Consider the following 25,653-nt stretch of genomic DNA (forward strand, 5'->3'; position numbering starts at 1 on the left):
TTAAGGCTGTATTTATAGGGATAAAAGAGGGGATTTCGTCCATCCTTGGCAAGGTGGGACTAAAACACCTCCTGAGTTGTTTCCTACATAATACGGACTCTAAAAAATTGTCTATGAAGTAGTATTTCAAAATTACATGGGCCTGACCCAAAAATAAGATGGCTTGACACCTATAATAAGATATGGACAAAATTTATGAATGTATATCTTGTATATTTCATCCATGTCCTTGTATGTCATCATGGTGGCTTCAAAGTACTGAAAACACTTGGTTCTTTTTCCCTTGTGTGTGCCATCCTCTCCATGCTTGATTATGCTCTAATGTTCATCCTTCTTGTGCATGTGAGGCCCTTCATTTGTAAGAGGAAACCGAGTCTGTGTGGATTTGTTGACAACAACGAATTGACTGATAACAACAAAAAAGATTATGTATTGAGATCTGGGAGGTTAAGAAGAAAAGGATTTTTTTCTTCCAAAATGTTGTATGGATTGAGCTTATCCTGGTTTCCACGTCCTCTCAAAGAATTTAAAAGGTTTCCGCCCCCGCCGCAGTCTCCCAGCACGCACAATCAATCTTTATAAGTCACCTCGTCACCATATTGGACTTGTAGGTGAGTAATATCTCCGATTGATTTCCTTTTATTTTCTTGTATGCCGCCCTTAATTTGTTGCTCTCGATTCAGATCTGTATTCTTGTATTATTTGTTGGGTTGAGTTGCATGCAGTAGGCTGATGATGATGATTTGTTGGGCTTGATTCATTTTCATTTGGCGATGGATTCGTACATACGTGTTCGAATTCAATTATTTACAGGGATCATCAAGGGCCAACGTCCACTCATTCATCAACCTCATTGGGTTTTGATCAACGAAGCGAAAAGAAGGATGCCAAAGCGGCGGCGGCGGCACGGTGAGCGACGTCAGCGACTTTACCTTGTCTTCGACGACTGGTGCCATGGATATAGCATCCGTGAGGTAAACTTGCCGTTGCCCGGCGGCGACGACCATGAGCATGAGCACACTGCTGTGAATGTGATAAAGCGTCGTTTTCCAAAACCTTTGTTCCGCATGGTGGCGCGGCGTATGTGGCCCACCTTCTTCACCTCAGCCTTGGGCGCCAGGATCTTGGCGATGCATCCCAGAGACCCTGAGGGTGACTTGCCCGGGAGCTACTTCCCCATGTTGGACGTCCGCTCACGGACCATCGCCATTGGCCCTGCGCCAGAATGGGTTATGGGTACAATCCACTACCTCCCCGTCGGCCAAAAGCTATTCATCCTCAGCTCCCAAGCCTTGTACATGCTCTGCTTGGATGAGTGCTGCCCCTCGGGGGATCGATATTCCAGCATGGAGTGGTCGTGGAAAGAGCTCTCCAAACAGCCGTTCAATGTTGAAGCTGTCACCTCCTACTCTTTGCTCCCTGAACCTGAACAACACATCTTCCTCGTCAGCACCAAGAACGGCTCTACCGAGGCCACATTCGCTTTTGACACGGATAAGCTTTCATGGAAACTGCTTGGCAATTGGAGGCTGCCCTTCGCCGGCCGCGGCCACTATGACCTGGACCTCAACGGCTTTGTCGGGCTCTCCAGAGAACCGGACACACTTTACTGCTGCTGCTGCTACATGCCCATCTCGCTCAACTCTGTTGAAGGGCAGTGCCCTCCCCCTTCCTTCAACCTCTGCACCGTGGACAGCCTATTGAGTGATGAGCAACCAGCTGATATGCATGTAGCAGGGCCGGCGACCCTTGTCTACATGGGCAGCCGCAGCAAATTCTGTCTCATACAGTGCGTCTCTGTTAAGAATGATGGCCCTGCTGCTGCTGATCTGCATCACAAAAAAGATGATGAGGACGATGATGCGTGCCTGCCTGGTCACTGCATGTATCGTTTGACAACATTCTCTCTCAGGCTTGATGATGGAAAGCTGACGACTCGCAAGAGCTCTAAGGTGCACTACTACAAAGTGCCTAAAGCAACATCTAAGTCGTTCCTCGTTGAAGATCCTGTGGCATTTTGGATGTAAAATTCTAAAATTGTGTCATGGTAATCAGTTCCTATCTTTATTTTTTTCACTTAGTTAATTATGACTATGTTTCCTTGAATGTTTAGTAATGTGCACACTATGTGATTCAGTGAATGTATTGCCTTCTGTTTTTAATTTTATATGTGAGTTTGCAACAAGAAAGTATTCCATGTATGCCATTACATTTTTTCCCGATAACACAGCAAGCTTAAAAAGCTGCAAACGTACTATCTGATCTACTATTGTATGTGTTTCATATGCTTGTGATCTCTGGTTTGTCACGAAAGCTGTCAGATGAGATTTAGTAGTTTTATTACTAGCGCCGAAGATGCGTGGCCTGCGCCATGCCTGTGGCACGCCCTGTTTATTTTCTGTATAAGTAGCTCTATTTCTACATTTGTTGCATGCAAGCTCTTCTTGGTAATTAGACAGGAACAAGTGTATTTGTTATGTACTGTGTGATTGTGTTCATGCCAAGTTCATATGTGGAGGAGGTGGCATATTGAGATAAAAGGGGCTGACTGGAAGAAGTATTGGACAAAAAGAACATAAATCGGCCCAAGTGGTTCATTTTTTATGGCTGGTTGCTCAATGTTCAATGGTACATAATGTATTGTTAAAGGTTGTAGTATCTTTTTTTAGGGATGTAATGAGAGATATAGCTACTGCTAAAAATATTTGCTGGCCAAACCCAAAAGAGGGAAAGATAGAAAAAAAATGGACTACGTCAACCGGACAGGACACATATTGCGGGTGAAAAACTCGTACTGTATTACTCAACTTATAATATTACACTCATCAGCAGCTAGTTGGACAGTTTCCTCAGCACCAGAACCTAACCAAGTTATTATTCTACCTTCGGTACGGGCAAATTTAGCTAAACTGTCACTAACCCTATTCTAGGATCGAGAAAGATGAGTAATACAAGATTCACGAAGACTCGATAGATGTCTAATTTCTGTAACTAGTGAAGAGTAAACTGATCTATCAGCTTGGCATGGATAAGCTTTACTGCCACAATTGAATCCATCTCTATGGATACAGGAAGATGGCTTCTCCACTTCAAGAGCTACACCACGCGCCATCGCGGTTGCACCACCACCCACATTGTCTTACTGCGAGCACCAACACAAGGCCAATAAGACCGGAAAGAAGAGCCAAGCGACGGGAGCAGCAACACCAAGGCCGATCGGGAGGGAACCACCTCCACCGTCGTCGTTCGAGAGGCCCGCGCCTCTGGCACAGTCGCGGTCGCCGTCCGGACACGACAGCGGGGCAAACCAGGCTACCCCTGGCCCGGCCAGGCCCAAAATGGGCCCGCTAAACCCCGCCGGCCACGCTGCAGCAGGCTGGCGGCCGGGGGTCAGGGATGACCATTAGGTTCCTCGTCTCGAGGGATAGCTTCTCCATATACATACATATAGTTGCTTACTTGAATAGCTCGCATATACACTAGACGGCATGGACTTTAGGAGGGAAGGAAGGAAGCTTAAGGAAGGAAAGAAAAGAAGAACCTTGTTCTGATCATTGTCCTCGACGACGGTGCGGACGACTTGCAGGGACTTGAGGTGGATCATCCTGCTGCTGCTCTTGAGCAAGTAGGCGAGCGTGGATATGATGTCGTGGGTGCGCACGAGGTTCTTCTTGGCGCCGCTCCGCTCGCATATCTGCGAGATATAGGCCATGGCGTGCATGTTGTCATCCTCAGGGTGAAGCTTGAGGGCGTTTCAGGCCTTCTCAAGGTCCTTCAACTCCGACCCTGACCCCGACGGTACCTTCCCCATCGACGACACTGAGAAGCAGGAGGCGGCGCATGCGGGGGCGCGACTGGCTGCACTCCGTGTTCCGCTTCGTCATCTTCGTCTCCCTCGCCTTGTGCGACTAGGGCGTACGTGTACAAGTGCCTGGTCCCGGGCGAGAGCCGGCAGTGGCGCGAGTTCCTCGTCAACATGCCGCTCGCCTCGCCAGCTTCGTCTTCATGATCTTCCCCTCCACCAGGCACGGCATCAAACGTGTGCTTTGTTTCAATCATCAATTTTTGTCCCTAGCTATCATGCATATGAGATTTGCTTTTCATCCTTTTTGTTTCAATCTTCTTTTTCGTCCTTGCTTTGGTACGTTGTACCGTACTATGCATGATGTGGATGCTGACTGTACTTTTTTTTGTATTATATATGCTGCAAGGCTACCCAAATTTATTTTAACCATCATGTGTGTGTCTGTGTAACTGTTGATCCAGCTGTAACATCCAAAATTTCTATGATATAGTTAAATTCATAAAAAAATGATTTTCCATATATAGTTGTGTATGCGGTTTTCACATTTCAAACTAATTGATCTGGTTCTTATTCTATATCTTGTTTGGATGGCAAGCAAGGTTCTTAGGACCATGTATTTTGAAATGGATTAGGACTCCGTGGTAAGGTTGCAACAGAATCGGATCGTGGCATTACAGCGATTTTTCATGGAACATGAAAATCTTACATGTCGCCAATGGTGTGCCATAGCACACGAAACAATCCGAAAACATGGATTTTTCACAACATCTTTGTAATCGTGTATTGGGGTTCACAGGCATGAAAATCGTAATAGGATCCCAAAACATTGAGCTATAACTCACAAACAAGCATGGATAGGTATTTTTGACGATGTTGTTGTAACCATGCACTGGGGATCGTGAAACGTGGAAATGCTCTGGGGACCCCAAAATAGTGAGCTGGTGATACGCCGAGTTTTGGCTAGGTGGCTCGATCTTCATGAGTTGGAGAAGTAAGGAGACAGGAACACAAAGAGCATGGATATAAACACGAAGACAATAGGATAGCTATCATAGCACCCCCGTCATAACACCCAACCAACAACACACAAATAAGCAAGGGTCGGAAGGGGATACCCAAGGCAACACACACACTCTATGTGTTCGGTTTCCCCCACCACATGGAATGATTATGGTTTCTCCTAAACACAAGGGAAAGCATGAACAAATGGGTGTTCCCCACTCATGGATAGGTGAACTGATGAAATGATACTGATGGTTAATCTACAAGTGTTCTTTTTTAGTATTAGAGTAGTATAGAACTAAGTGGTTAGGTGATAAAAGAAGGACCAGTCCAAAGGAGACAAAAGATGGTCAAAAGGAAAAGAAAGAACTATTACAAGAGCAAAAGACACGCAGTTCGCTTCAGAGAATGTCTTGATTGAAAAGGAGGTAATAGCACCCCAGATCCATGAACTTGCACGAGATGTGATGATTTAGTCCAAAAGTTGCAAAATGTGACTGAGAGGTCCCAGAACTTGCACCCCTATGTGATGATTTGGTCCATAGCGAATCACAACGCGAAAAGTGGCACTTTAGAGCTTGGACCGGTCAGCCCTCGCATTTTTGCACAAAGGCCCATGTCTTCCCGTGGAATAAATCCGCACTACATGACCAGAAACAGCACAACGGTCCTTGCTCTTGCCAAGTCCCTCCCACTCCTCCCCGGTGACCAAAACATAATCATCTTTCTCTGTATCGTTCATTCGCCTTATTCATATCGCGGTCATAGGCTCGTAGTAGAATAGAATAGAATAGGTCATGGATAAAAGGGTGGGGGCCTTTGCCCCCCGACCTGCAAAAAAACATTATGCAGATTAACCATACTCACCTGATGGCTAAGAAGCCTAGGTCTCTTGGCACGGAGAGGAACACTGTCAAAAAGCACACCACAAGCGACTGCCATGTAGATCATCACAGTGTCGTGTAGTACACGAAGAAAGCTCACGGTCATCTGTAAGGGCAGGACGTAGTACAACGTGAGCCTTTGTGTACAATCGTGTAGTACATAAAATCAAGTAGAAGCGACCTCTATTTGTGACTGGTTCATACTTTTGGTGGCTGTCTGCTGAAGACAGTGTTGCATCAGCCACATTACAATGGTGTCCAAAACATCACCATAGACCAGATCTTTGCCTCATAAATCATAATAAGTAGTAGCACACAAAGATTGCAGGGAGATGACTCATACAGGACCAAGAGATATGTGCTTGTACATTGCACAAGGTAGTATAAAATTCACCTCCTTGCACTTGTGTTGTGCCACATTTCTATCATCGGCTTGGAGAAAAAATAAAATAGCACTTGTACATTGCAGAAGGTACATGAGCAACAAAGAGCCTCATAAACAAGCTCACAAGAAATGTTGCTAAGAAATGACTCCACAGTACCAAAAGCTATGCATAGGAATAGCACTTGTACATTGCACAAGGTACAGTGGAGTCCATTATATCATCGGCTTAATGGCAATCTAAAATCCCAGTACACCCAAAAGGTGGTCTCTTAGTACCACGAAAAATTCCATGTCTGCATAACATCAGACACTAAAATGACACCTCTAGAAATATGTCAGAGCAAAAATAAGAACAATGAAACCCTGCTAGCACTGGCTTAATACAAGCGCATCATCTAGCACTGGCTTAACAAGGCAAAAGGAAATCATCGGCTACAACGAAAATGCACACACAAATTGAACGACAAGGAAGTCAGGCAAATCTGCAACTCTGCAATAATCAAGCAAATCTGCAACTCGAGAGTGTGTTTGTAGGCAGGTAGGCAAGCAATAATCGACAGCAAGATGCCATGTACACATTTTGTCATCTCTACATACATCTTCATCATCTTTATTATCAGGGTGCAACTTAACAAATCATCACCATGCATCACATGTCTTCAATTGTGAGAATTTGATCAAACCATTGATTGTAATAATCCCTGTGGTTGTGATTGTCATAATACTTGATACTCCTACGTACCCTATTAATAAACATGAACAAACCAATAAAATCAAGCTACATACACATTTACATCCATCATGCATATATATTACATACACAGCACAGCACCAAAAAACAAGGTTCCAATTTCAAACACAAAGGATGGCAACAAGAAGATGATGGATGTCATGTTCATGGCCGGCGTGCCTGGGCATGGAACGCGCTGGAGAAGTTCGGGATCCTGTCCAGGTGCCGGAGGGCGCGCTCGGCGGTGTGCCGGGTGCGCGGGTCGCCGTTGCGGTACGCCTCCACCAGCGCCGACGCCACCGTCTGGTCCGCCGCCACCTCCTGCGCGATGTCCTCCACCCGCAGGATGCGCTCCACCACCCACACCGCCCGCCGCCGCAGCGCCTCCGTCCGGTTCTCCACCAAGATGTCCACCACCGGCCGCAGCCCGTCGGCATCCCCAAGAACCCCCACACCCTCCGCAGCCTCCACCCCGTCCCCCACCAGCGTCGCCAGTGCCGCCAGCGCCGCCTCCACCACCTCCGGGTTCAGGTGGTCCAGGCACGCCACCAGCCGCTCCACCGCCTTGCCTCCGGCCCCGCCTTCAGCTAGGCAGAAGCTCTCCCGCAGCGAACAGAACCCACCGTGCACGCGGCACACCCCCACCGGACGACCTGGAGCAGCACCCGTCGACGATGGCACCCCGAAGCACGCACACAGGAAGCCGCCGGAAGGCGCTGGCGGCGGGGGGTCAGGGATGACCGTCAGGTTCCTCGTCTCGAGGGACAGCTTCTCCAGCGCCATCGCCGAGTAGAGCTGCACCGCGTCCTGCCCGTTCACCTGCACGAGCTCCACAAACAACGGCGCCAGGGCGGCCTCCCGCGCAAACTCCACGTACTCTGACGCCTCCTGCAGCATGCACGTCAGCCTGTACATCACCTTCACCATGCCCTCCGTCAGCGGCGTCGTGTACCGGTTCCCGCGGATGGCGCCCCGCCGGAGCTCTGCCAGCTTCGTGCTCAGCGTACCGAACGCTCCCAGCTCAAACAGCTGCCTCGTCAGCTTCGAGTCCCTCTCCGGGAGGTCACCCAGCAGGCCCACGGCTGCCGCCTGCTCCTCTGTCACGCCACCACCACCGGCGTCGGATATCACCCTGACCAAGCTGCTCAGGTGGCCGCCGAGGGCATCTGCGAGCTCGGCGCCCATGTACGGCGACACGTTGCGCAGGAGCTTGAGGGACTCGACGCGGATCTCCCGGTGAGCTGCCTCCAGGAACTGGATCAGGCTGATGGTCGCGCCGGAGCTCTTGATGGCCGACACCACGTCTTGGGCTGTGTCCGGTGAGCTGGTGAGGCCGACCAGGACGTTGAGAAGCTTGCACTCCACGGCAGGGCCGGTGTTGCTGATGAGATGGAGCAGGCTGTGCACCACGTCCTCGGACAGGAGCGTCTGCCTGCCGGCGTCGTCGAGCGGGATGGAGCGGAAGCTGGCCCCAGAGGCGACCAGGTTGGCGAGGATGGTGGCGGAGACCTCCTTGAGCCTCATGGGGAAGTGGCTGCTGGCGCCGACGGAGAAGAGGTCCTTGACCAGCGGCGGCAGGATGCCAGCCTGCAGCAGTATCTTGGCGCTCAGCTCGTTGGATGACATCTCCCTCATCGCCTTCAGTGTCGCCTCCCTCGCCGGCAGGCCGCCGGTCTTGATGATGCTCACCAGCAAAGTTCCAACCTGCTCCGCCACCACCACCTTCACGTCGTTGGCCAACGCGAGCTCCCCGAGGTACTCAACCATGGTAACCTGCACCTCAGGCCCTCCTGCATTTCAAAAGAAGCTCATCTAATTAAGAGCACTGAAACGGTCCATATATCATTTCCAAACTAATTCCCTTTCTGCAGTTGTTCAAAACAGAGACCTAGAGACTGAAATGGTTTGTGTTATTTTCAGATTTCCTTGTACAAAGTTCTAGTTCAAAACAAAAGACCAGCATGTCAGAAGGTTTCAGAATTCACAGAATAGAGAATACATGGTGAAGCAAAAATGAAGATCCTGATGCAGTTTGGTGAGGAGAGTGTACCAGTTCATATTATTTCCAAATTAAATTAATCCCCCTTTTGCAGTTCAAAACAGAGGACCAGACCGTGAGAAAGTCTCAGAATTAGCAAAACTATAATAGTACATGATGAAGCAAAGTGAAGATAATGATGCAAACCTTGAAGCAGTTTGGTGAGGAGAGGCTGCAGCCTGCCATTTTCAGCCATTTGCTTGATGTTAGTGTCATACTTCTCCAGATTCTTGAGCGTTTTCTCTGCTTTCTCCACGGCCATCATGTTCTCCGACTTGCTGCTCCCCATGCCAACCAGCAGCAGTATGGCCCCATAGACCGCGCCGATCCTTTCGCACACGGGCTCATACTCCGAGAGTTCATACAGCAGGGAAACCGCAAGCTCCCTCTCCTGGATATGCTCGTTCGACAGGAACTTTATGATCGTGCGCACCGTGTCGCCCTTCCCCAGCTCTTCCTGCAAACATATACGTATAGTTACTTACTTGAATAGCTAGCATATACACTGGACCAACTGTGGAAAATCCATCCATCCATCAGGAGTTCAGGACTTGAGGAGGGAAGGGAAGGTAAGAAAAGAAGAACCTTGTTCTGATCATTGTCCTCGACGACGGTGCGGAGGACCTGCAGGGACTTGAGGCGGACCCTCCTGCTGCTGCTCTTGAGCAAGTCGGCGAGCGTGGATATGATGCCCTGGGCGCGCACGAGGTTCTTCTTGGCGCCGCTCCGCTGGCATATCTGCGAGATGTAGGCCATGGCGCGCACGCTTTCGTCCTCGTCGTCCTCGGGGTGCAGCCTGAGGGCGTTGCAGGCCTTCTCAAGGTCCTTCTCGTCGTTCCTGGCCCTCCACTCGTCAATGACGTTGCGGAGGGCGATGCTGGGGTTGATGTCGGTGGTGCGGAGCTCGCGCTGCGTGAGCGGGCAGGTGGGCCTGCGGCCGTTGTCGCGGCACTCCCTGAACCACTTGAGGATGGCCTCGCGCTCGAATGTCTGGCCGGTCTCGATGGTGACTGGGTCCTGCATGACCTGCTTGGTGAGCGGGCACATGAAGGCCTCGAACGCCGCCTCCTGGTACCCCTCCGTGGACTGCTCCTCCAGCTCGCCGTCTGAATTCCGGGCCATCATCTTGCAGCTGTTCAGTGCAGATGCCACACGAGTCAGATAACGAATTGCGAGGTACATATGGTAAGAATTAATACTGGCGGCGTAGATACAGCAACAGCAGCAGAAATAGCAGTGGTGCAGTGAACTAGTAGTTTTGGCAATATATCTTGGGTATATATATTGTAGGAAATAATTAATATTGACATGAATACAGCAGCAATAGCAATAAGATTTTGTGAAGTCGAGATCCTGGGTATATATATATATATATAGATTGTAAGGATTAATTAATACAGCAGCAGCAGCAATAGCAATAGTGCAGTTTGTGGAATTTGAAACTAAGATTGGGGCTGGTGATGGACGGAGCATAAATAAACATGATTAAAGGGGGAGTTCTGAAGGAGCAGTGAGTGAGCTAACTAGACATATGCATAAAGGGGAGTGTTGAGCAAACTTTGGAGAGGTGCCTGTAACCTGAATATACACTTATTCCCAACTTATGGATAGGTGAAGATACACTTGGGGAATATAAATGCTAAGATTTAATATCGGCATAGATACAGCAGCAGCAATAGCAATGGTCACTGAATTTGTTTTGGTAAAGTTGAGTTATCTGGTATATATAGCGGCATAGACACCTTCAGAACGCTCCTCCTCTGTCACTGATATTTGTTGTGAATTAGCAGCAGTAGCAATAGTGCACTTAGTTTGGTGGAGTTGAAACCAAGGTTAGGGTGATGGAAGGAACACAAACATGAGTAATGAGTAAAACCAGAGAGTTAATTACTAGTAATTGGCACCAGTGAGCTGAGTAGGCAGTGGATAAAGGGGAGTTTTGGAACAATCTTTTGGATAAAGGGGTGTTTTATGACCTGAATCATACATACACTTGTTACCCACTCATGGATAGGTGAAATGCGATGATACTGATGGTTTATCAACATGTACACGGCTGAAAATGAAGCAAGTCTTTGATATATGGAGGAATGAATAAATGACAGAAAGGGTGAAAGAGGTAGGATTGAGAAGCAACTTGACAGTGACCACCTATCTACTAGGAATGAATCAAGGCCAAGGTCCAAAACTTTAAAGTGAAAACTACAAACTCACAGTGATGCGTGTGTCCAGTGCAAATGCCACACAAGTCAGATAACGATGTGGATGGGGAATACAAACAAAGGTTAAAATTGCATAGATAAGATGCAGCAGCAGCAACAGCAATAGTGCAGTTAGTATATGGTGAAGTTGAAAGCATGTCAGAATGGTGATGGTAGGAACACCAACATGATTAAAACCAGAAAGTTAAGTAATTAGGCCGTTGATAATACTCCGTGTGGTGTGCATCAAAATATAAGACGTTTTTTGATTTGACACTTTCAGAAAACGTCTTATATTAAGATGCAGAGGGAGTAAAAGGGAGTTTTGTTGAGCAAATTAAATTTTTGGATAAAAGGGTGCCTGTCTGTCTGTATGTGAATGTATGAAGACTTGCTTGGTGTCCCAGCCCAGGCACTAGTGGATAGGATAGGATAGGATAGGATAGGGTAGGTGAAAGTAATGGTGTGACCTGTTGTGTATGTACCAGAGCCTATGTTAAAGATGAATGATGAAGCAAAATTGAACCTAATATACTGCGTTAAAGATGAATGATGAAGCAGTTTTGATGGAGCAAAGAAGAGAGAGAGATAAAGAAATGGCACAAGGATGATATGGGAGCAGGTGGATAGTTCAAATCAATCAGTTAAGCTGCTGCTACCTATGTATCTAGTGTAGGAATTGGGTACCTATCTAGAGCAAGAAATGGCCTATCTATATATGTTTGTGGAGAGGATATATGGCATACATAAACATAGGTGAAACGAAATGAGATTGAAATGAAAATGATGATAGATAGGTGTAGTGCTTATCTGAATTGAATTACAGAGCCTACATACAGCTACAGGCCTAGAGATTGACCTTCCCTTGAGGTAGTCAAAACTAAGTAAGCTGCTGCTGCTACCCTACCTTACCTAGGAATGGAATGGAATGGAATGGAATGGAATTGAATTGAATTGAAGGTCCAAACCTACAAAACTTGTCCTCAACCCAATCCAATACTAGAAATCAAAATCAATGGGGAGGGCAACCCAAAATCAATGGGGAGGACACTCTGATGAAGCAGTAATATTTGTTTGGTGGTTGCGGTTGCAGCGGGGGATCATCAATTAATAAATAAAGAGCAGAGCAGAGGGGAGCAAACCTGATAGAGATGATGAGGTGGAGATGGGCGGAGGGAGAAGAAATCGATTTCTTTCTCTTCTTTCTTTCTTGGATCTGCGCGGGGGCGGCGGCGGCGGCGCAGCAGCAAGAGGAGAGTCGGCGGCGCGTCCTCAGCAGCAAGAGGAGGGGAGGACAAGGAATGGAGGGCGACGAGGAGGGGAGCTGAATCAATCAAAGTCGCAGGCAGGCTGGGGAAGAAGAAGAAAGAAGCACCTGTCGTGTGCTGAGCTGCCTGCGGACGACAGCTCGAAAATGAAATGAAATGAAAGAAAGTTGCTCTTTTTATTTCATATTCATACTGACTTTTTAACTGAATCCACCACCACCAGATGCAGATGCAGATGCAAATGGAAATGGAAGACCAGGCCCCAAAACCAAAGCAAAGTTTGCCGTTTACCCTGTCCCAAGGTCAACAACAACAACGACTCAACCCTCAATCAATCAATTAATCAATCAACCATCTTTCTTTTTTTCCTTTATTTCTTTCTTGTTAATAATAAAAGAAACTACAAGAGCAGTCTTCTTTTTTACTGCCACACAAGAAACCCTCTTTCTATCTTTCTTTCTTTCCTTCCTTCTTCTTAATTTAATTTTACTCCACCACCTACTAACCTCATTCAACTTTACTACTACTACTATTCAACTTTACTACTACTACTACATCCCTCTCAAAATGTAACACCTTTTTAGGCTAAAATAAGGTCTTACATTTTGAGATGGAACTAGCATATATAAGTAAAAAGAAAAAAGACAAAAGTTGCATATATGTGTGGCTGTTTTAACAAAAGTCAAATAATTGATGGCTGGCTGGTTCCTCTTGGAGTTGTGTTTTGGTCAACTCAAATAATTCTACTTACTAAGTAGAATGTGCTACCTGGGTTCCCTTTTCTTTCCTCTCTTTATCAGCCAATAAGTCTAATCACTGTCATTATCTTCTTCTGCATTAAACATCATCAAATGGATGGGACTTGATCCATTCCCACCTACCTCTCTCTAGTCTTTGATCCATTCCAACCCATTCCAACCCAACTACCCTGCTACACACACTGACAGAGACAGAGACAGAGATATACATATGGATATTGCTGCCTAGACTGGACTCTTCTCACATGGACACACAGCTTCAAACTTCAAAACCAGCATAACCAATATTCAAAAACACAAGCAACAATTTTCTTCTCTTCTCAAGCATAATGCCATGTCAGCTAAAGGGAACCATTATACATATATTCTTGTTAGATCATCATGTAACTAGTAAACACACTCACAAACTTGCTTCAATACAAACAAACCCTTCAGCTAACTACACACACACACACACACACACACATGGACATGGATGAATGAATCCCAGCCAAATAATGTATCTCTGTCAATACATCTCTACACCCTGCGCTCTTCTTCCCTTGCTCTTACTCTACTCTATCCCATCCTCCACTCTGGATGAACAGCGAAACCCCTCGAGACCTGACTCGAGGGCGAAACAAACACCCCTCATCCATCCATCCATCCATCCATCATAAAAAAGGAAAAATATCCTTGGCAACTGTGCATTCAATTTGCACCCGTCATTCAATGTTTTGCTACATCAGGGCGTCAACTTCCCCACGTCGTCGACAGATTTCCCCACCTTGGCAACGCTAAGCTAAACCCCGAGTTGGCCAAGAGAGTCGGGGCCCACCAGGTATATCCGTCTTCGGCTGCTCTTGTACCGGAACACCACCACGCCTTTGTAAGCCGCCCGTGGGACACCGTCCTGCGAAACAAGGGCAGAAAAAACAGAACATGAGCCGTCATGTTTTCTACTGGAAGACTATAATACTCAGATTGTTACGCATTTCCTACTAGAGCAAAGATCACTCTTCAGACGTCACACAGAAACTGTAATTTGGCTCACTTGACAATGAAAAAGGTTAAGAATTGGATTGAGTTAGCAAGGAACCTTCCACTCTTCAAATATTCCAAACTGACGAGCTATACGCTCGAAGTCGCCCTGATTGTCATACTGAATCCTTACGTCCACATCCAGATTGTGAGCCTTCAACAGAGCATCGGATCCATGCACAGGTGTGGCGCTAGCCACGTCTTTTCCAAATTTGGTCAGAAACTTGTCCTGATGCCACCAGCACAAGTATTAGGCACGCCCTTATGGAAACAGCAACTTTCTCTCTGAATAACAGATTAATAATCCTTACCTCCTTGAGGTAGCTCAGGTCCTCGGAATTCCAGTCAATCTGTGACCACAAGAGGGGCACAAGTAAGTCTCAAGCAACAAAGAGCTTATAAAATTTAAACACATGGGAAGATCTGCATACATGAGCATCATTTAACTTGATTGGTTTCAAGTATTGATCAAAGAATTGTCCCATGCTTGATCCCTGGAACGGAAGAACAAAAACCCAAGTGTAAATGCCAGCAATCCAGAACCAATGGCTCTAAATATTGAAGGGCTAAGATATTGCTTATTATAGCATGTGAAAATGCAGTCATAAATTTGCCAACATACATGCTCGCCAAAGTTGTATGTTCTGCATACTTCTGGCCGAATAAACTGCCGATCTCTGTGTACCTCCTTTAGCCTCACCCAGTCATCCCAATAAGTAAACTCTTGTCAAGGAAGAAGCAGATGATACAAGGTAGTTAAAAAAGTATACATATGCTAATGTAAGATTCAGTAGGCAGCAGTAAGGATATGCTTTGGGCCACTTTGGTGACAGCTCCATCCATGTTGACTTTGTTAGCATCCATCCAAGCCCAGGAAAGAAGTCCGAACGGTAAAGAGCCTCTGCAATGGGTTATGTAGAAAAATGAGTATCTTTCCCTATTAATGCGGAAATAAAGTTGAACAGAGGCCTATCAGAATACTAACTTGGGTCATAAACAAACTGCTTTTGCCCATTGTCATTCCAAGATGAAACAGCCATTATCGACCTTCAATGCCACAACGACAACAATCACAGTAACATAATTAGACACACCTGATATTACTTCACTGTCTTGCCATGTACTCCCTCCGTCCCAAAATGTAAGACGTTTTTTGGCTCTAGTGTAGTGTCAAAAAACGTCTTACATCATGGGACGGAGGGAGTATAAAATAGAGTACAGTAGTAACATACTTGTCAGTGTCAAGTAATTTCGCTGCAGCCTCGAAGTACTCAAAGAAATCTGGGGCGATCTCCATGTCATCTGTTAACCAATAAACCATGGAAATGAGATGGCATGCGGAAAATATCAAAGAACAAGACAGTCAAAGAATCATCAAAAAGAAATCAGACCTTCCAGAATGATTACTCGACGAAAATCATGCTTAATGAATAGCTCATCCAAGGCCCATTTATAGTGGTCTGAGTTAAGAAACATCATTAGGACAAGAATCAATCATATCATCAACTCCTAAGAAAACACTCATCAATTGAGGACCACCTACTAGCTATCTTGTAATATGCAACGTTTTCTCCTGGTCTTTCAGTGCGCACAGGCTCAAGATCCACATGCTGCAACACATCAAAGGCGAAAAGAACACTGAGTGCTAGCTAAACAAATCATTTGCTGGTAGCCTGCACTCTTAGAGAAATACTGGAAACGCTATGTAGAGAAGACTGAAACTCGAAAAGAGAATCATCCAAATTCAGTAACCTCCCCCCACCCCCCTCCCACTTCATTGCATCGTTTCCTTGAGGGTAGCAGTTCCCATCGATGTTGTACCAGGGGAAGACCATTTCATGTTTGGACCACTGATATCACTGCATCTGACATCTACGTACATAACCTACTTTCCCAGTACCAAAACAATCTAGTGCTCTCTTAAAAAGCAGCACATCAAGATGCCATAAGTGAACATGTCTCCCTTGTGGGTTGTGGCTAAGCCATTTTGCTGTTGGATTAGTGTTGCTCTGATATGTCTCAAATACAGTCCTACCCCCATCTAGATTCGCTACCACCTCTCGGTACATCTCCAGCTTCTTGCAGGCCAAATTTTTATTTCAATTTTTGTACTTATATGCCTACTTGGTATGAGCAGTCATGCATGACATGTAGTATCAGATATGCTAACAATATTACAAGAGAAACAGAGTTGTTCGATTCTATCAGGCAATTAAGAAGCATAAAGCAAGTGTTTCTTTCCGCACCTGCATAAATGTTATTTGAGTGTAACTCAAAGCTTTCTTTTTTACTTCTCCATTTGTTCCATCCTGCGATTGGAAGGAGCAGTGTAAAAATTTCCTTCCCACACAGTTAAAGATACTGAAAACAAGAACTGAAATTACTACTACCAGAGTACCTGTGATATAAACAGTGGGAACTTTGAAGCAACTGCTTTCTGATACCTGGAAAAGATATTGTCCATCATTTATTTTGTCAGGAAGACTGTTCTACAAACTAAAGCTACATGGATGTAAAGGGAGCAAGTAGGCTTCATAATCAGATTAGAGAGTAATTCAGCCACAGTTTCCTTAAGAGATGTTGTATGATTGGTGAGGTTGCAACTTGATTTCACATATAACTGAGGCACATGGCATCAACTGAGTGGGCTCTCAGGGAATTAAAGGAAACAGTCGACATTAAAATTTTCTTGTTTTGGGAAATGAAGGAATGGAGAAAACAGAGCGTACTTGAGGATAGATTCGACTGTCCTCTGCAAATAGTCTGGTCGATTGCAAGCCATTATGACAACAGCGGCGACAGGAACCTGATGTACAGAAAGAGATGAGGTCGATCCTGTAGAGCAATAAAGGTTAGTAAGATGACATACATACCACGTTCTTGTTTGTTAAGGTCTGTAAACTCCTCTCTGCATCCAAAAGAAATGATAAAAGTAGAGTTAGATTCTTCAAGTTTTTCCCGATGTCTCGGTAACATTTCGGCATCCAGCCCAAACTGAATGCGTTGCACTAATTGTTAAACTCAATACCACCATTTATTGCAGTGCCATATTTAAACAATATTCCTACTAAACAATACTTGCATACTTACTTTCAAGATCTTGGATTAAAATCTTGAGCTGCACGCGCTCCTCGTCTTGGCGTACCTTCATCTCTGTTGCATCAACGTACAGACAGGGAATAATGTTGAGAAGTGTCAGCAGACGCGTTACAGTCAGGTTATCGGCGATCGTAGTTGAGATGAGGGGGAATTTCATAATAGAGCAAGGAAGACAGACACCTGCCTATCTATGTTGACAAGTACATTAACTAATTATGTGTTTGGAGCATTTGAAGCTTGATCAAGGAACAGCATCAGGAGAGACAGAATTGTGAGAGCAGACTGGAAAGCTAAGGTGTAAAAGTAGGTACCTTCAAGTGCGGCGATCTTCTCCTGCTGGGCGCTGACCTGGTCGATCATGGCGTGCAGCTGGCTCTCGCATTTCTCCTTCAAAAAAAGTGCAGGGCAGCGCAGCGGGGAATGAAATCAATTAGACTAGAGAGCCTACTCTACTCAAGTCTAGGTAGAAAAGAAAAGAAAAGAAGAAATCCTTACTGCTTCCGCGAGGCGTCCGGCGTCTGAAGAGTGGGAATTAGAAGAAGAAGAAGACTGGGTGGAAAACAGCCGCACCTGAAGACAAGATGCAAACAGGGGAAGTCACAATCGAGGAAATAGGATTATTAATCTGATTTGCGGGTAGGTGGAGCAGATCCCCCACCGGCGAGCCCGGATGGATCTGGTTCCACGGCGGAGCGGAGCAGAGGAAAGGAAAGGAAAGGAAGGGAAAGGGGATTCTTACTTGGATGTAGATGAAGGCGACGGCGGCGGCGACGAGGAGGAGGCGGATGTCGCAGGGGTTGCGCGCCATCGCCGGCGGCGGAGCAGGGGAAGAAAGACGACTCCTTTACAGACTGACTATAACTTGGGATTGGGAGGGAGACTCCACGGCTCTGCTCTGCTTTTCTTTCTTTCAGTCAAGGAAAGGAAAGGAAAGATGAGATTTTTACATACAATGACAATGACAATGACAATGAGGGAGGATGAGAAATTCACACTCATCACATGAAGAACCTTCTCTACTTTTATTTACTACTCCAAGGCAAGCAGTCACCAAACAAAACCTCAACCATCCATTCCATGCCACCACTATACCAATCTAGTCACAATTACATAACCTATGAACAAATACTTAGATACAAGCTTTTTAATTTATTTATTTTCACACAAAGACTCGCAACAAACAAACACGTCAAAAGCAAAAAAAATCACTAAGACCCGACGCAAGTCTTCATCTTGGCCACACCAAACCTCTTGAATCCCCGCTCCACCTATCTGAAAGACGACATGAAGTACGTTCAAACCCACCACGACATGAGTCCGCCATGTGAGTGTGAGGACTGGCACGGGCATCGCCCTCATCTTGGTAAGGAAACAATTCATTGTTGCCGCTCCAGAAATCGTATGTGCATGAGCCCAAAGCAAGACGAAGAAATGCACTATCGTGCTTAACCAGGGCCACCCGTATGGAGCCCGGATCAAGGCGACACAAACACCAAACATCTCGATCTGCATTTACGAAATGTCATCATAAAGTCTTTGCAGAAAACACCATGTTACATTTGTTTTACAGAAAACACCACGTCTTGTGTAATCATTTTGCAAAAATCACTGATCGACCGATCTATCTCTGTTAAGTGAGATTATGACAGATGGAGCCCGCCAGTTAGGCTGACGTGGCACAAAAATTTCACACCCTTACATTGAATCGTTTTGCTGCACATGGCCCCATTTGCAGCGATGCTACACCCACGGACCTTTACTGGCTTATTACTTGTGATTGGATTAAGGCGGGAGGGCTGGCCTACCCGGCGTCCGTTTATGAGTGTAGCATTTTCGCCCCATTTGTCAGTGTAACCCTTCTCTCTTTAGCATTTCATCGAGCAGCTGGAGTGCAACAGCAGGCGCGGCGAGCAGCAAGGCGGGGCAGCGTGAATCCCCACTGGATGCTCCCCTGCCTCTTCCTCCATTCTTGAGGTCAATCGTGATGGACTCCTGATTTCTCCCTGAACATATATGTTGCTTGTTGTGCAGCAGCATGTGGGTCGTTGAGGTGGGTTGTGGCAAAGGAGCTACTGCGGTAGGGCGGCGATGGCAACTGCATCAACCTCTACATGACCAACATCCAGCTTATTTTCACTTGGGAGTAGGTGCTGCTGATGCCATTTGAATTTCTAAGCAATCTCGCCCTTTCCAGGTGACAATTGGGCTTGACATTTCTGTTCTGTGGAGCGCAAGAGAGCTAGCTAGCAACACAGTTCCATTCCTTATCTGAATCTGATCCTCTCCAATGTTCCCTGAATCATTTGCAAGCTACACAAATTTCAAAATAAAATAAAATTGCAAGCTACACAAATTCAGCTGCAATAATTTCTCTTGAATATTTCCTACGTACTACAATTCTTTGCTAGTTGTGTCTTAACTTGACACCATGAGTGTCCAGGCCAGGAGAAAGCAACATCTACCACATCATGTAATGGACTAACTACTAATCGTACAAATCAGCTTCGTTGAAATTTTTAACCCTGATGTCGTCTGCCAAATTTAATATAGGGTTCCAGGATAGTTTTGACACCTTCTTCGCATTCTAGTCTCTCCCAGCATCTAGCATCATCAAACCGTAGCTCCTTCAGCTTTGGTGGCAAACTGTCCGACCGGAAAGGAAGCCTCTTCAATGCCAGACTACCTTCAAGCTCAAGTCGCTCTAGGGATGGGAATTCCATACCATTGTCCCCAATAGTTTCCAACGATTCGTTATAAATAAGAAAGAGAAGCTTGAGGCGAGGAAATGTTTTTGTCTTGTCCTGTCCGTTGCACAATCTGTCACCATGGCACCTCATAAATGCTTGCACCATGCCGTCACAAGAAACTATATGAAGTTGTTCAAGGCGAGGCAAATGCATAACCCAAGAGAGGTGCAATAGATGTTGGCACATAAACAATTCCAAAAAAGTGAGCCTTGGGAATATAAATGCTGGAGTTGCTCCCATCCACTTTATCTCTCTCAAGGATCTCGCCATAGTTAATCGGATGTTGGTGAGAGCACCAAAACGATTGCTTGGTTGTTCTGTGTCATGTTCTACTGTTATTTCTCGAGTGTCGATTTCTTCATTGATATCTTGTTCAAGAAAATATCTTTCTTCATTGATATCAAGTTCATACAAGGTCCTTTGTGCAAAGTCGGTTGATAAAATACGAGTGAGTGCACTTACGTCATTTAGAGCCAAATATCTAACAGGGAGGTTTGCTGCTTCTCCTAGTGACTCAAACTGAGCTAAATCTCTTACCAGAATACCAAGCGCTTTCAACTGAGGTAGGGTGCCCAACTCTCGGAATAGGAATAGGGTACATTCTCTTAAGAGACTCCTCAAGTCTATTACCTGCAATGCTTTAAGTCTAGCAATGACCCCAGCTGGTATTCTCACGTAACCACTACCAGACTTTAGGTACAAGAACTTGAGGTTGATAAGATCTCCAAAGGATCGAGGCACTCCAGTTTCCCCAAATACATTTTCTGACAAATCAAGGTATTCCAGGTTTACCAAGGAACATAATTCTTCCGGTATCCTCTTGAGGTTGTTTCCGCTCAAATCCAGATATGTCAGTGAAGTGCAATTCTTAATTGCTTCAATAATGCTTTCATCCAATCCGTTGTTCCGAAGGCACAAGATCCTCAGCTTTAATGGATCAAGATTAAACCTGATAGGAATTCTGTTGAAACTCAAGGAGATGCACTCAGCTTTGTTCGAAAGGATAATAACTTCTTTGTCTCTGTCACCTGGTGCCGCCACAATCCATTTGTCATTCTTCTCACCACAGTCACAAGAAATCCATAAAGCCATATCACGAATCACATCATGCACTTTAACAGAACCATGTGAATTTTCAAAGGAAGATCCTGGGTGAGCATCGCTGCCCTCTAGCAAGCATGCAGCTGTAAGGTCAGCTATCAAACTATATGATTTCCTAAAGGAAGATTCTATGTCATGCTCATTCACTAGACCTAAGCCCATCCAACATTGAGCAAGGTCAACTTTGCGAATCTTCGCATCCTCTGGCCAGAGTACACAAGTCAAAAAACAATCTCTCAATATGTCGTTTCTTAATTTTTCATAACTAAACTTTAGCTGCCTGAAAACATTAGTTTCCATACCCAGTTCTATTGGGTCTTTGTCCTCAGTGCAGCATGATTGTTTCATATATTGGATGGCAGTTTCCCATTGATACTCATCTTTCTGATACATTGCCTTTCCAATAGTTATCAAAGCTAGTGGCAAGCCTTTCAGTTCCTTCATAAGTTCTCTAGCAAGGGTTTCAATATGGGGACTAGAAAGAGTTTCGGCATCAATATTTTCTTTAAATAGCTGCCATGCCTCATGCTCCTGCAGATATGCAACTTTTAACTCTTTCTTCACCTTCATTTGGCCACAAACTTTTCTTAATCTTGTTGTTAGCACCACTTTTCTATTGAGTTTCTTTACATTTCCAAGGGGATATGGTATACCAACTTCTTCTAGATTAATTTCGTTCCATAGGTCATCCAATAGTACAAGAAAGCTTTTCGTTTTCATGTACGCATGTATGGTAAGACGATTAGAACCAACACTTTGCAGCCTGAGCCTTTCTATGATTTGTGACTGGACCTTTTCCACCGAGCACTCTCTGGAGGCAGTTACAAAGACAACAAAATCAAAGTTCATACCATCTCCAAATGAGTTATTAATATTGTTGAGAAGATGTGTTTTCCCCACTCCACCTGGACCCCAAATTCCAATCATTCCCACTTTGGGATCATCCTTAATGCACTGGAGAGCATCTTGGAGGTTACGGTTCTCGGCTGACATAGATGGACCAGGCATCTCTTGGACAGGAGGTGGCATTGACTCAATTGCAACAGTACTGGGACAAATACTGAGACACTCTTGAACCTCACGAAGCTTCTCAGATGCCTCCATGGTAACATCCTTCTTCAGCTTATAGTCCACAGAGATTACATGCACAACATCAATGATTCTGGCCACTTTTTCCAGCCATCTGTCGACCTCATTTGTTGATTTCTTGCCTTCTCGCTCAGCATTCTTAATCTTCTGACATACATCATTTTTTTTCGCGATCAAGTCTTTGGTGGAATCCTCGAGACTTCCCTCAATTCTTTCCGCCTTCAGGTTTGAAAATAGCATTCATGTATTAGTACTCAGTAATGGCATTAATACTACTATTTAGAAATTTAAGTGTCGATGCAAGTGCTTACCATACATAATGGGTTATCATTTCGAAGGTTTGATCTCTTTACTGCATCAATGACATCTTCCCACTGCCTTGCATTTCTGCTTCTTCGCATCATCTTCCCGAAATGTATCAGCTCTGATGGTCGGCCAATTAGTTCTCTTACGAGATCCTTAACAAGTACCCCGACATGGGGATCAGTATAAAGATTCTCCTCACCAAAACTTTGTTCAAATAGTTGGTGTGCCTCCTCTTCCTCCAAACCAAGCACTTGCATATATTTATCCACACCCATCAGATCACATATGGATTGTGATCGTGAAATGATTAGCACCTTCCTCTTCTTTTGGTCCACAACTCCAAGAGGATGTGGAATGCCAACAGCTGAAAGGTCTAGCTTCTCACAAAGGTCATCCACCAACACCAGAAAACTTCGTTTCTTGAGCAGTTCATGTATTTGAGCTGTCACATTAACATTCTGGTTTATACCGAACCTGTTTATGATCTGAGCTTGAACCTTTTGCACCGTGCATTCACTCGAGGCCTTAATAAGGATAACCATATCAAAGGGACAATGTTCAAGAAATGAATTGTTTATCTTTGTGAGAAGATGTGTTTTCCCAACTCCACGTGGACCCCATATTCCAATCACTCCCACCGCATCCTCCTCCTTAATGCACATGAGAGCACTCCTGAGAGTAGGCTCTCTGCTTGGCAGAAGCTGAGCAGAGTGGGTGGACAAATCTACGACAGGAGGTGGAGGTGGTGTGCGTGTGACATTATCTGGCAGCGGTGTGCTACTGATATATTGTTTCACAGCATCCACCTTTTCAGCTGCTTTCTTGCTGGTTTTATAGTTTCCCCAGCAATTCATGTTCAGGGAGCACCCAAAGATTCTGCACCTCTGATCAAAAAAAGACTCGCGGTTTGCCGCTTCTTCACATATGGCTTGCTCCGCCCTTTGCACCCACTCATTTGCTTCTTCCGTCGGTATCAAGCCATTCATCTCGCCATCTACAATTCCCTGTTTGACACGAAGCAAGTTGCCACTCAATGTCTCAGTTTCAGTCCTATGTTTTGTCACGTTTGTGCGAGCGGTGAAGCAATACATGGCATTTGTGGAGAAGAGCGTATAGAATGGACTTATGACCGTGTTGACGGTATTTCCGAGCAAAGGACCCAGCACCGGCGCCTCAATTGGCATTTTTGGCACCTGTTCGAAGAATCAGTACTGCAAGACAGACAATTGTTGTGTCTCAGTGATGTATATGGCAAGAATAAAACACCAATCAATTAAGTTTATGAAAAGCATAGACTGCATGCGATGGTAGATGAAGCGCAAGCTTTGAGATGTTGAATACTCATAAATCTTGTGTGATTATGTTTGAACTTGTGCAAGTTTACACTGTTATACTACTTGTAACCCAATATGTCTTGCGTGATTGTATATGCTAACAGATCCCTATGAAGAACTTTTCTATATGGAAGGCATATTATATACTCCCTCCGTCTGGAATTACTGCATCCAGTAATCCCGGACGGAGGGAGTATATGACTGCATCAGAAAGGAGTTGTGGAAATATGTTCGATTGTGGAGATAACACTTGTTGTAATAACAGATAAAATCGCAAGAAAGTGCTTACTGTGTCTCTTGTATAATAATTGCAGGTAAAAAAAACAATCTTAGTATATATGTGTTCTTCCAGGAGAACTAATCACACAAATGAAAACAGGGCCACGAGAAGATCATGTTTGAGTTTTGTTTCCGCATTCAGATTGGACACCGATGTTAGATGACGATGGGATATCTTGTGTGATTCTCTTTGAACTTGTGCGAGTTTATATTGTTATACTACTTGTAAGAACACTGGATGCGTCCAAATCTATCTTCTGTAATTGTACATGCTAACAGATCCCTGTGAAGAACTTTTCTAGCGACTGATTAAAGTATTTGGGCCATTCGGTTTAAAGAACTTTTCTAGGAACTGACAAACATACCAAAATCTTGTTCTAACAGGAGTTAACCAGTAGAGCCTAAAAACTTGAAATAACTGTTCATATCAACAAAATAATTAAGGAGTTAACAAGGGAGCATTACTGAATTACTTGGTAACAATAGTTTTTTCAACAGTAGCGGACAAGTTTTTATCAGTTTTTGGGCAGAAGCATATTGAGTATCAAGAGACTAAGAAATTCATCAAAGGGAGAATTATCTGCTAGCATAAGACGAAGTAGAATATATATCACGCTCTATATGGATGATGTACTATAACTTGAGCTATAGCGGATTGGAGTTCTGGAAAAATATGTCCGTTTGTTAAGAGGTTTGAATAGATAAAAGATAAAGTTATAACAGATAAAGTTGCAAGAAAGTGCTTACTGTGTCTCTTCTTTTATCGTGGAAGAGCCCTTCTCCGGAACTTGTTTCAGAAGAAGTATAAGGTTTTGACACAGAAAGAGAAGAGGACACAAATGAAAACAGGAGCACGAGAAATTCTTCTTTGAGTTCTGTTTGTGTATTCAAATAGAACAAGCAAGACAAGGGTGATTCACGTTCAATCGGAAATAAAGTTGTGAAAGCAAAGAGTAGCAAAAACAACAATGTCCTTTACTCTATAACCTACAAGAACGCGCAAAAAAGTTTTGTTTATTTTGAAATCTTGGCAAGAATGGCAGGAAAATTGGTAAACAGAAGTAGAATGCGGAAAGACTGTTTTTTTGAGTTTGTTTCTCTCTTGATTCAGAAATAAAACCTATGCATAGAAGCTTCAAAGATTACCGAACCTTTTCTTTCTGTTTTCAGAAAAGGGCAGAAATGAATGGAAACGAAATCAGGATGCAGAAGAAGAACCAGAAGAGGAGAGCTGTGGCAAAGGAGGAAAATGGTTGTGGGAGCTGTGGAAGATTGTGATTGGGAAGGGATCCCTTGGAAGTGAGGGAGAGAATAGTCAACAACCAAGCTGCAGAAAACAAAGCATAGACTAGTTCAAAATTAAGACGCTCAATTATTGGCCATTAGTTTATATCAACTACGTACCAGCTACTCCAGAAAAATATTTGTGCACTGCCAGCTACTACTCCAGAAAGCAACTATAGAAAAGCTAATTAAATTGGTTGGTGACAAGGACGTTTATTTCTTTTTGAAGGCATTGCCGCGGAAGAAGTTTGACTTTCATCCGTGTTAATTTTATACCTTGTAATGGTTTGGTCGAAGTTGCCTTTGCTCTATACTTTGCTTAA

The 25,653-nt window shown here is 44.8% G+C and overlaps 3 protein-coding genes across 4 annotated transcripts; all 3 read right to left on the reverse strand.

Moving 5' to 3' along the window:
• Positions 1-6,662: 6,662 nt before the first annotated feature.
• Positions 6,663-12,531, reverse strand: LOC123140149 (U-box domain-containing protein 24). The gene is made up of 4 exons (XM_044559886.1): positions 12,188-12,531; positions 9,430-9,976; positions 8,992-9,301; positions 6,663-8,596 (listed from the first exon to the last, which is right to left on the reverse strand). Exons 2-4 carry the CDS (start codon positions 9,967-9,969, stop codon positions 6,972-6,974), a joined length of 2,475 nt encoding a protein of 824 aa, XP_044415821.1. The 5' UTR covers positions 9,970-9,976; positions 12,188-12,531; the 3' UTR covers positions 6,663-6,971.
• Positions 12,532-13,356: 825 nt separating this feature from the next.
• Positions 13,357-18,184, reverse strand: LOC123140150 (alpha-1,3-mannosyl-glycoprotein 2-beta-N-acetylglucosaminyltransferase). 2 transcript variants are annotated; one of them, XM_044559888.1, is made up of 18 exons: positions 17,930-18,184; positions 17,686-17,760; positions 17,502-17,574; positions 17,182-17,244; positions 16,965-16,999; positions 16,821-16,897; positions 16,490-16,535; positions 16,338-16,400; positions 15,635-15,701; positions 15,483-15,551; positions 15,324-15,393; positions 15,077-15,138; positions 14,902-14,992; positions 14,714-14,807; positions 14,523-14,585; positions 14,403-14,441; positions 14,150-14,320; positions 13,357-13,963 (listed from the first exon to the last, which is right to left on the reverse strand). In XM_044559888.1, exons 1-18 carry the CDS (start codon positions 17,996-17,998, stop codon positions 13,853-13,855), a joined length of 1,338 nt encoding a protein of 445 aa, XP_044415823.1. In that variant the 5' UTR covers positions 17,999-18,184; the 3' UTR covers positions 13,357-13,852. The 2 variants fall into 2 exon arrangements, with proteins under 2 accessions (XP_044415823.1, XP_044415822.1); XM_044559887.1 differs by having other exon boundaries at positions 17,502-17,577.
• Positions 18,185-18,725: 541 nt separating this feature from the next.
• Positions 18,726-25,291, reverse strand: LOC123135286 (probable disease resistance protein At1g61300). The gene is made up of 3 exons (XM_044554338.1): positions 24,794-25,291; positions 22,439-23,644; positions 18,726-22,346 (listed from the first exon to the last, which is right to left on the reverse strand). Exons 2-3 carry the CDS (start codon positions 23,615-23,617, stop codon positions 19,707-19,709), a joined length of 3,819 nt encoding a protein of 1,272 aa, XP_044410273.1. The 5' UTR covers positions 23,618-23,644; positions 24,794-25,291; the 3' UTR covers positions 18,726-19,706.
• Positions 25,292-25,653: the final 362 nt, after the last annotated feature.

The sequence above is a fragment of the Triticum aestivum genome, chromosome 6B (assembly GCF_018294505.1).
Source record: "Triticum aestivum cultivar Chinese Spring chromosome 6B, IWGSC CS RefSeq v2.1, whole genome shotgun sequence".
Lineage (NCBI taxonomy): Eukaryota > Viridiplantae > Streptophyta > Magnoliopsida > Poales > Poaceae > Triticum > Triticum aestivum.

Coding starts and splice junctions, on each gene's coding strand:
- LOC123140149 (XM_044559886.1), bottom strand. CDS start 9,969: ATGATGGCCCGGAATTCAGACGGCGAGCTGGAGGAGCAGTCCACGGAG. Junction 9,302..9,429: donor AGGACAATGATCAGAACAAG/GTTCTTCTTTTC, acceptor ATATGTTTGCAG/GAAGAGCTGGGGAAGGGCGA. Junction 8,597..8,991: donor CCTCACCAAACTGCTTCAAG/GTTTGCATCATT, acceptor TTTGAAATGCAG/GAGGGCCTGAGGTGCAGGTT.
- LOC123140150 (XM_044559887.1), bottom strand. CDS start 17,998: ATGGCGCGCAACCCCTGCGACATCCGCCTCCTCCTCGTCGCCGCCGCC. Junction 17,761..17,929: donor TCGCCTTCATCTACATCCAA/GTAAGAATCCCC, acceptor TCTTGTCTTCAG/GTGCGGCTGTTTTCCACCCA. Junction 14,993..15,076: donor GCAGTTTGTTTATGACCCAA/GTTAGTATTCTG, acceptor AACCCATTGCAG/AGGCTCTTTACCGTTCGGAC.
- LOC123135286 (XM_044554338.1), bottom strand. CDS start 23,617: ATGCCAATTGAGGCGCCGGTGCTGGGTCCTTTGCTCGGAAATACCGTC. Junction 22,347..22,438: donor ATGATAACCCATTATGTATG/GTAAGCACTTGC, acceptor TCAAACCTGAAG/GCGGAAAGAATTGAGGGAAG.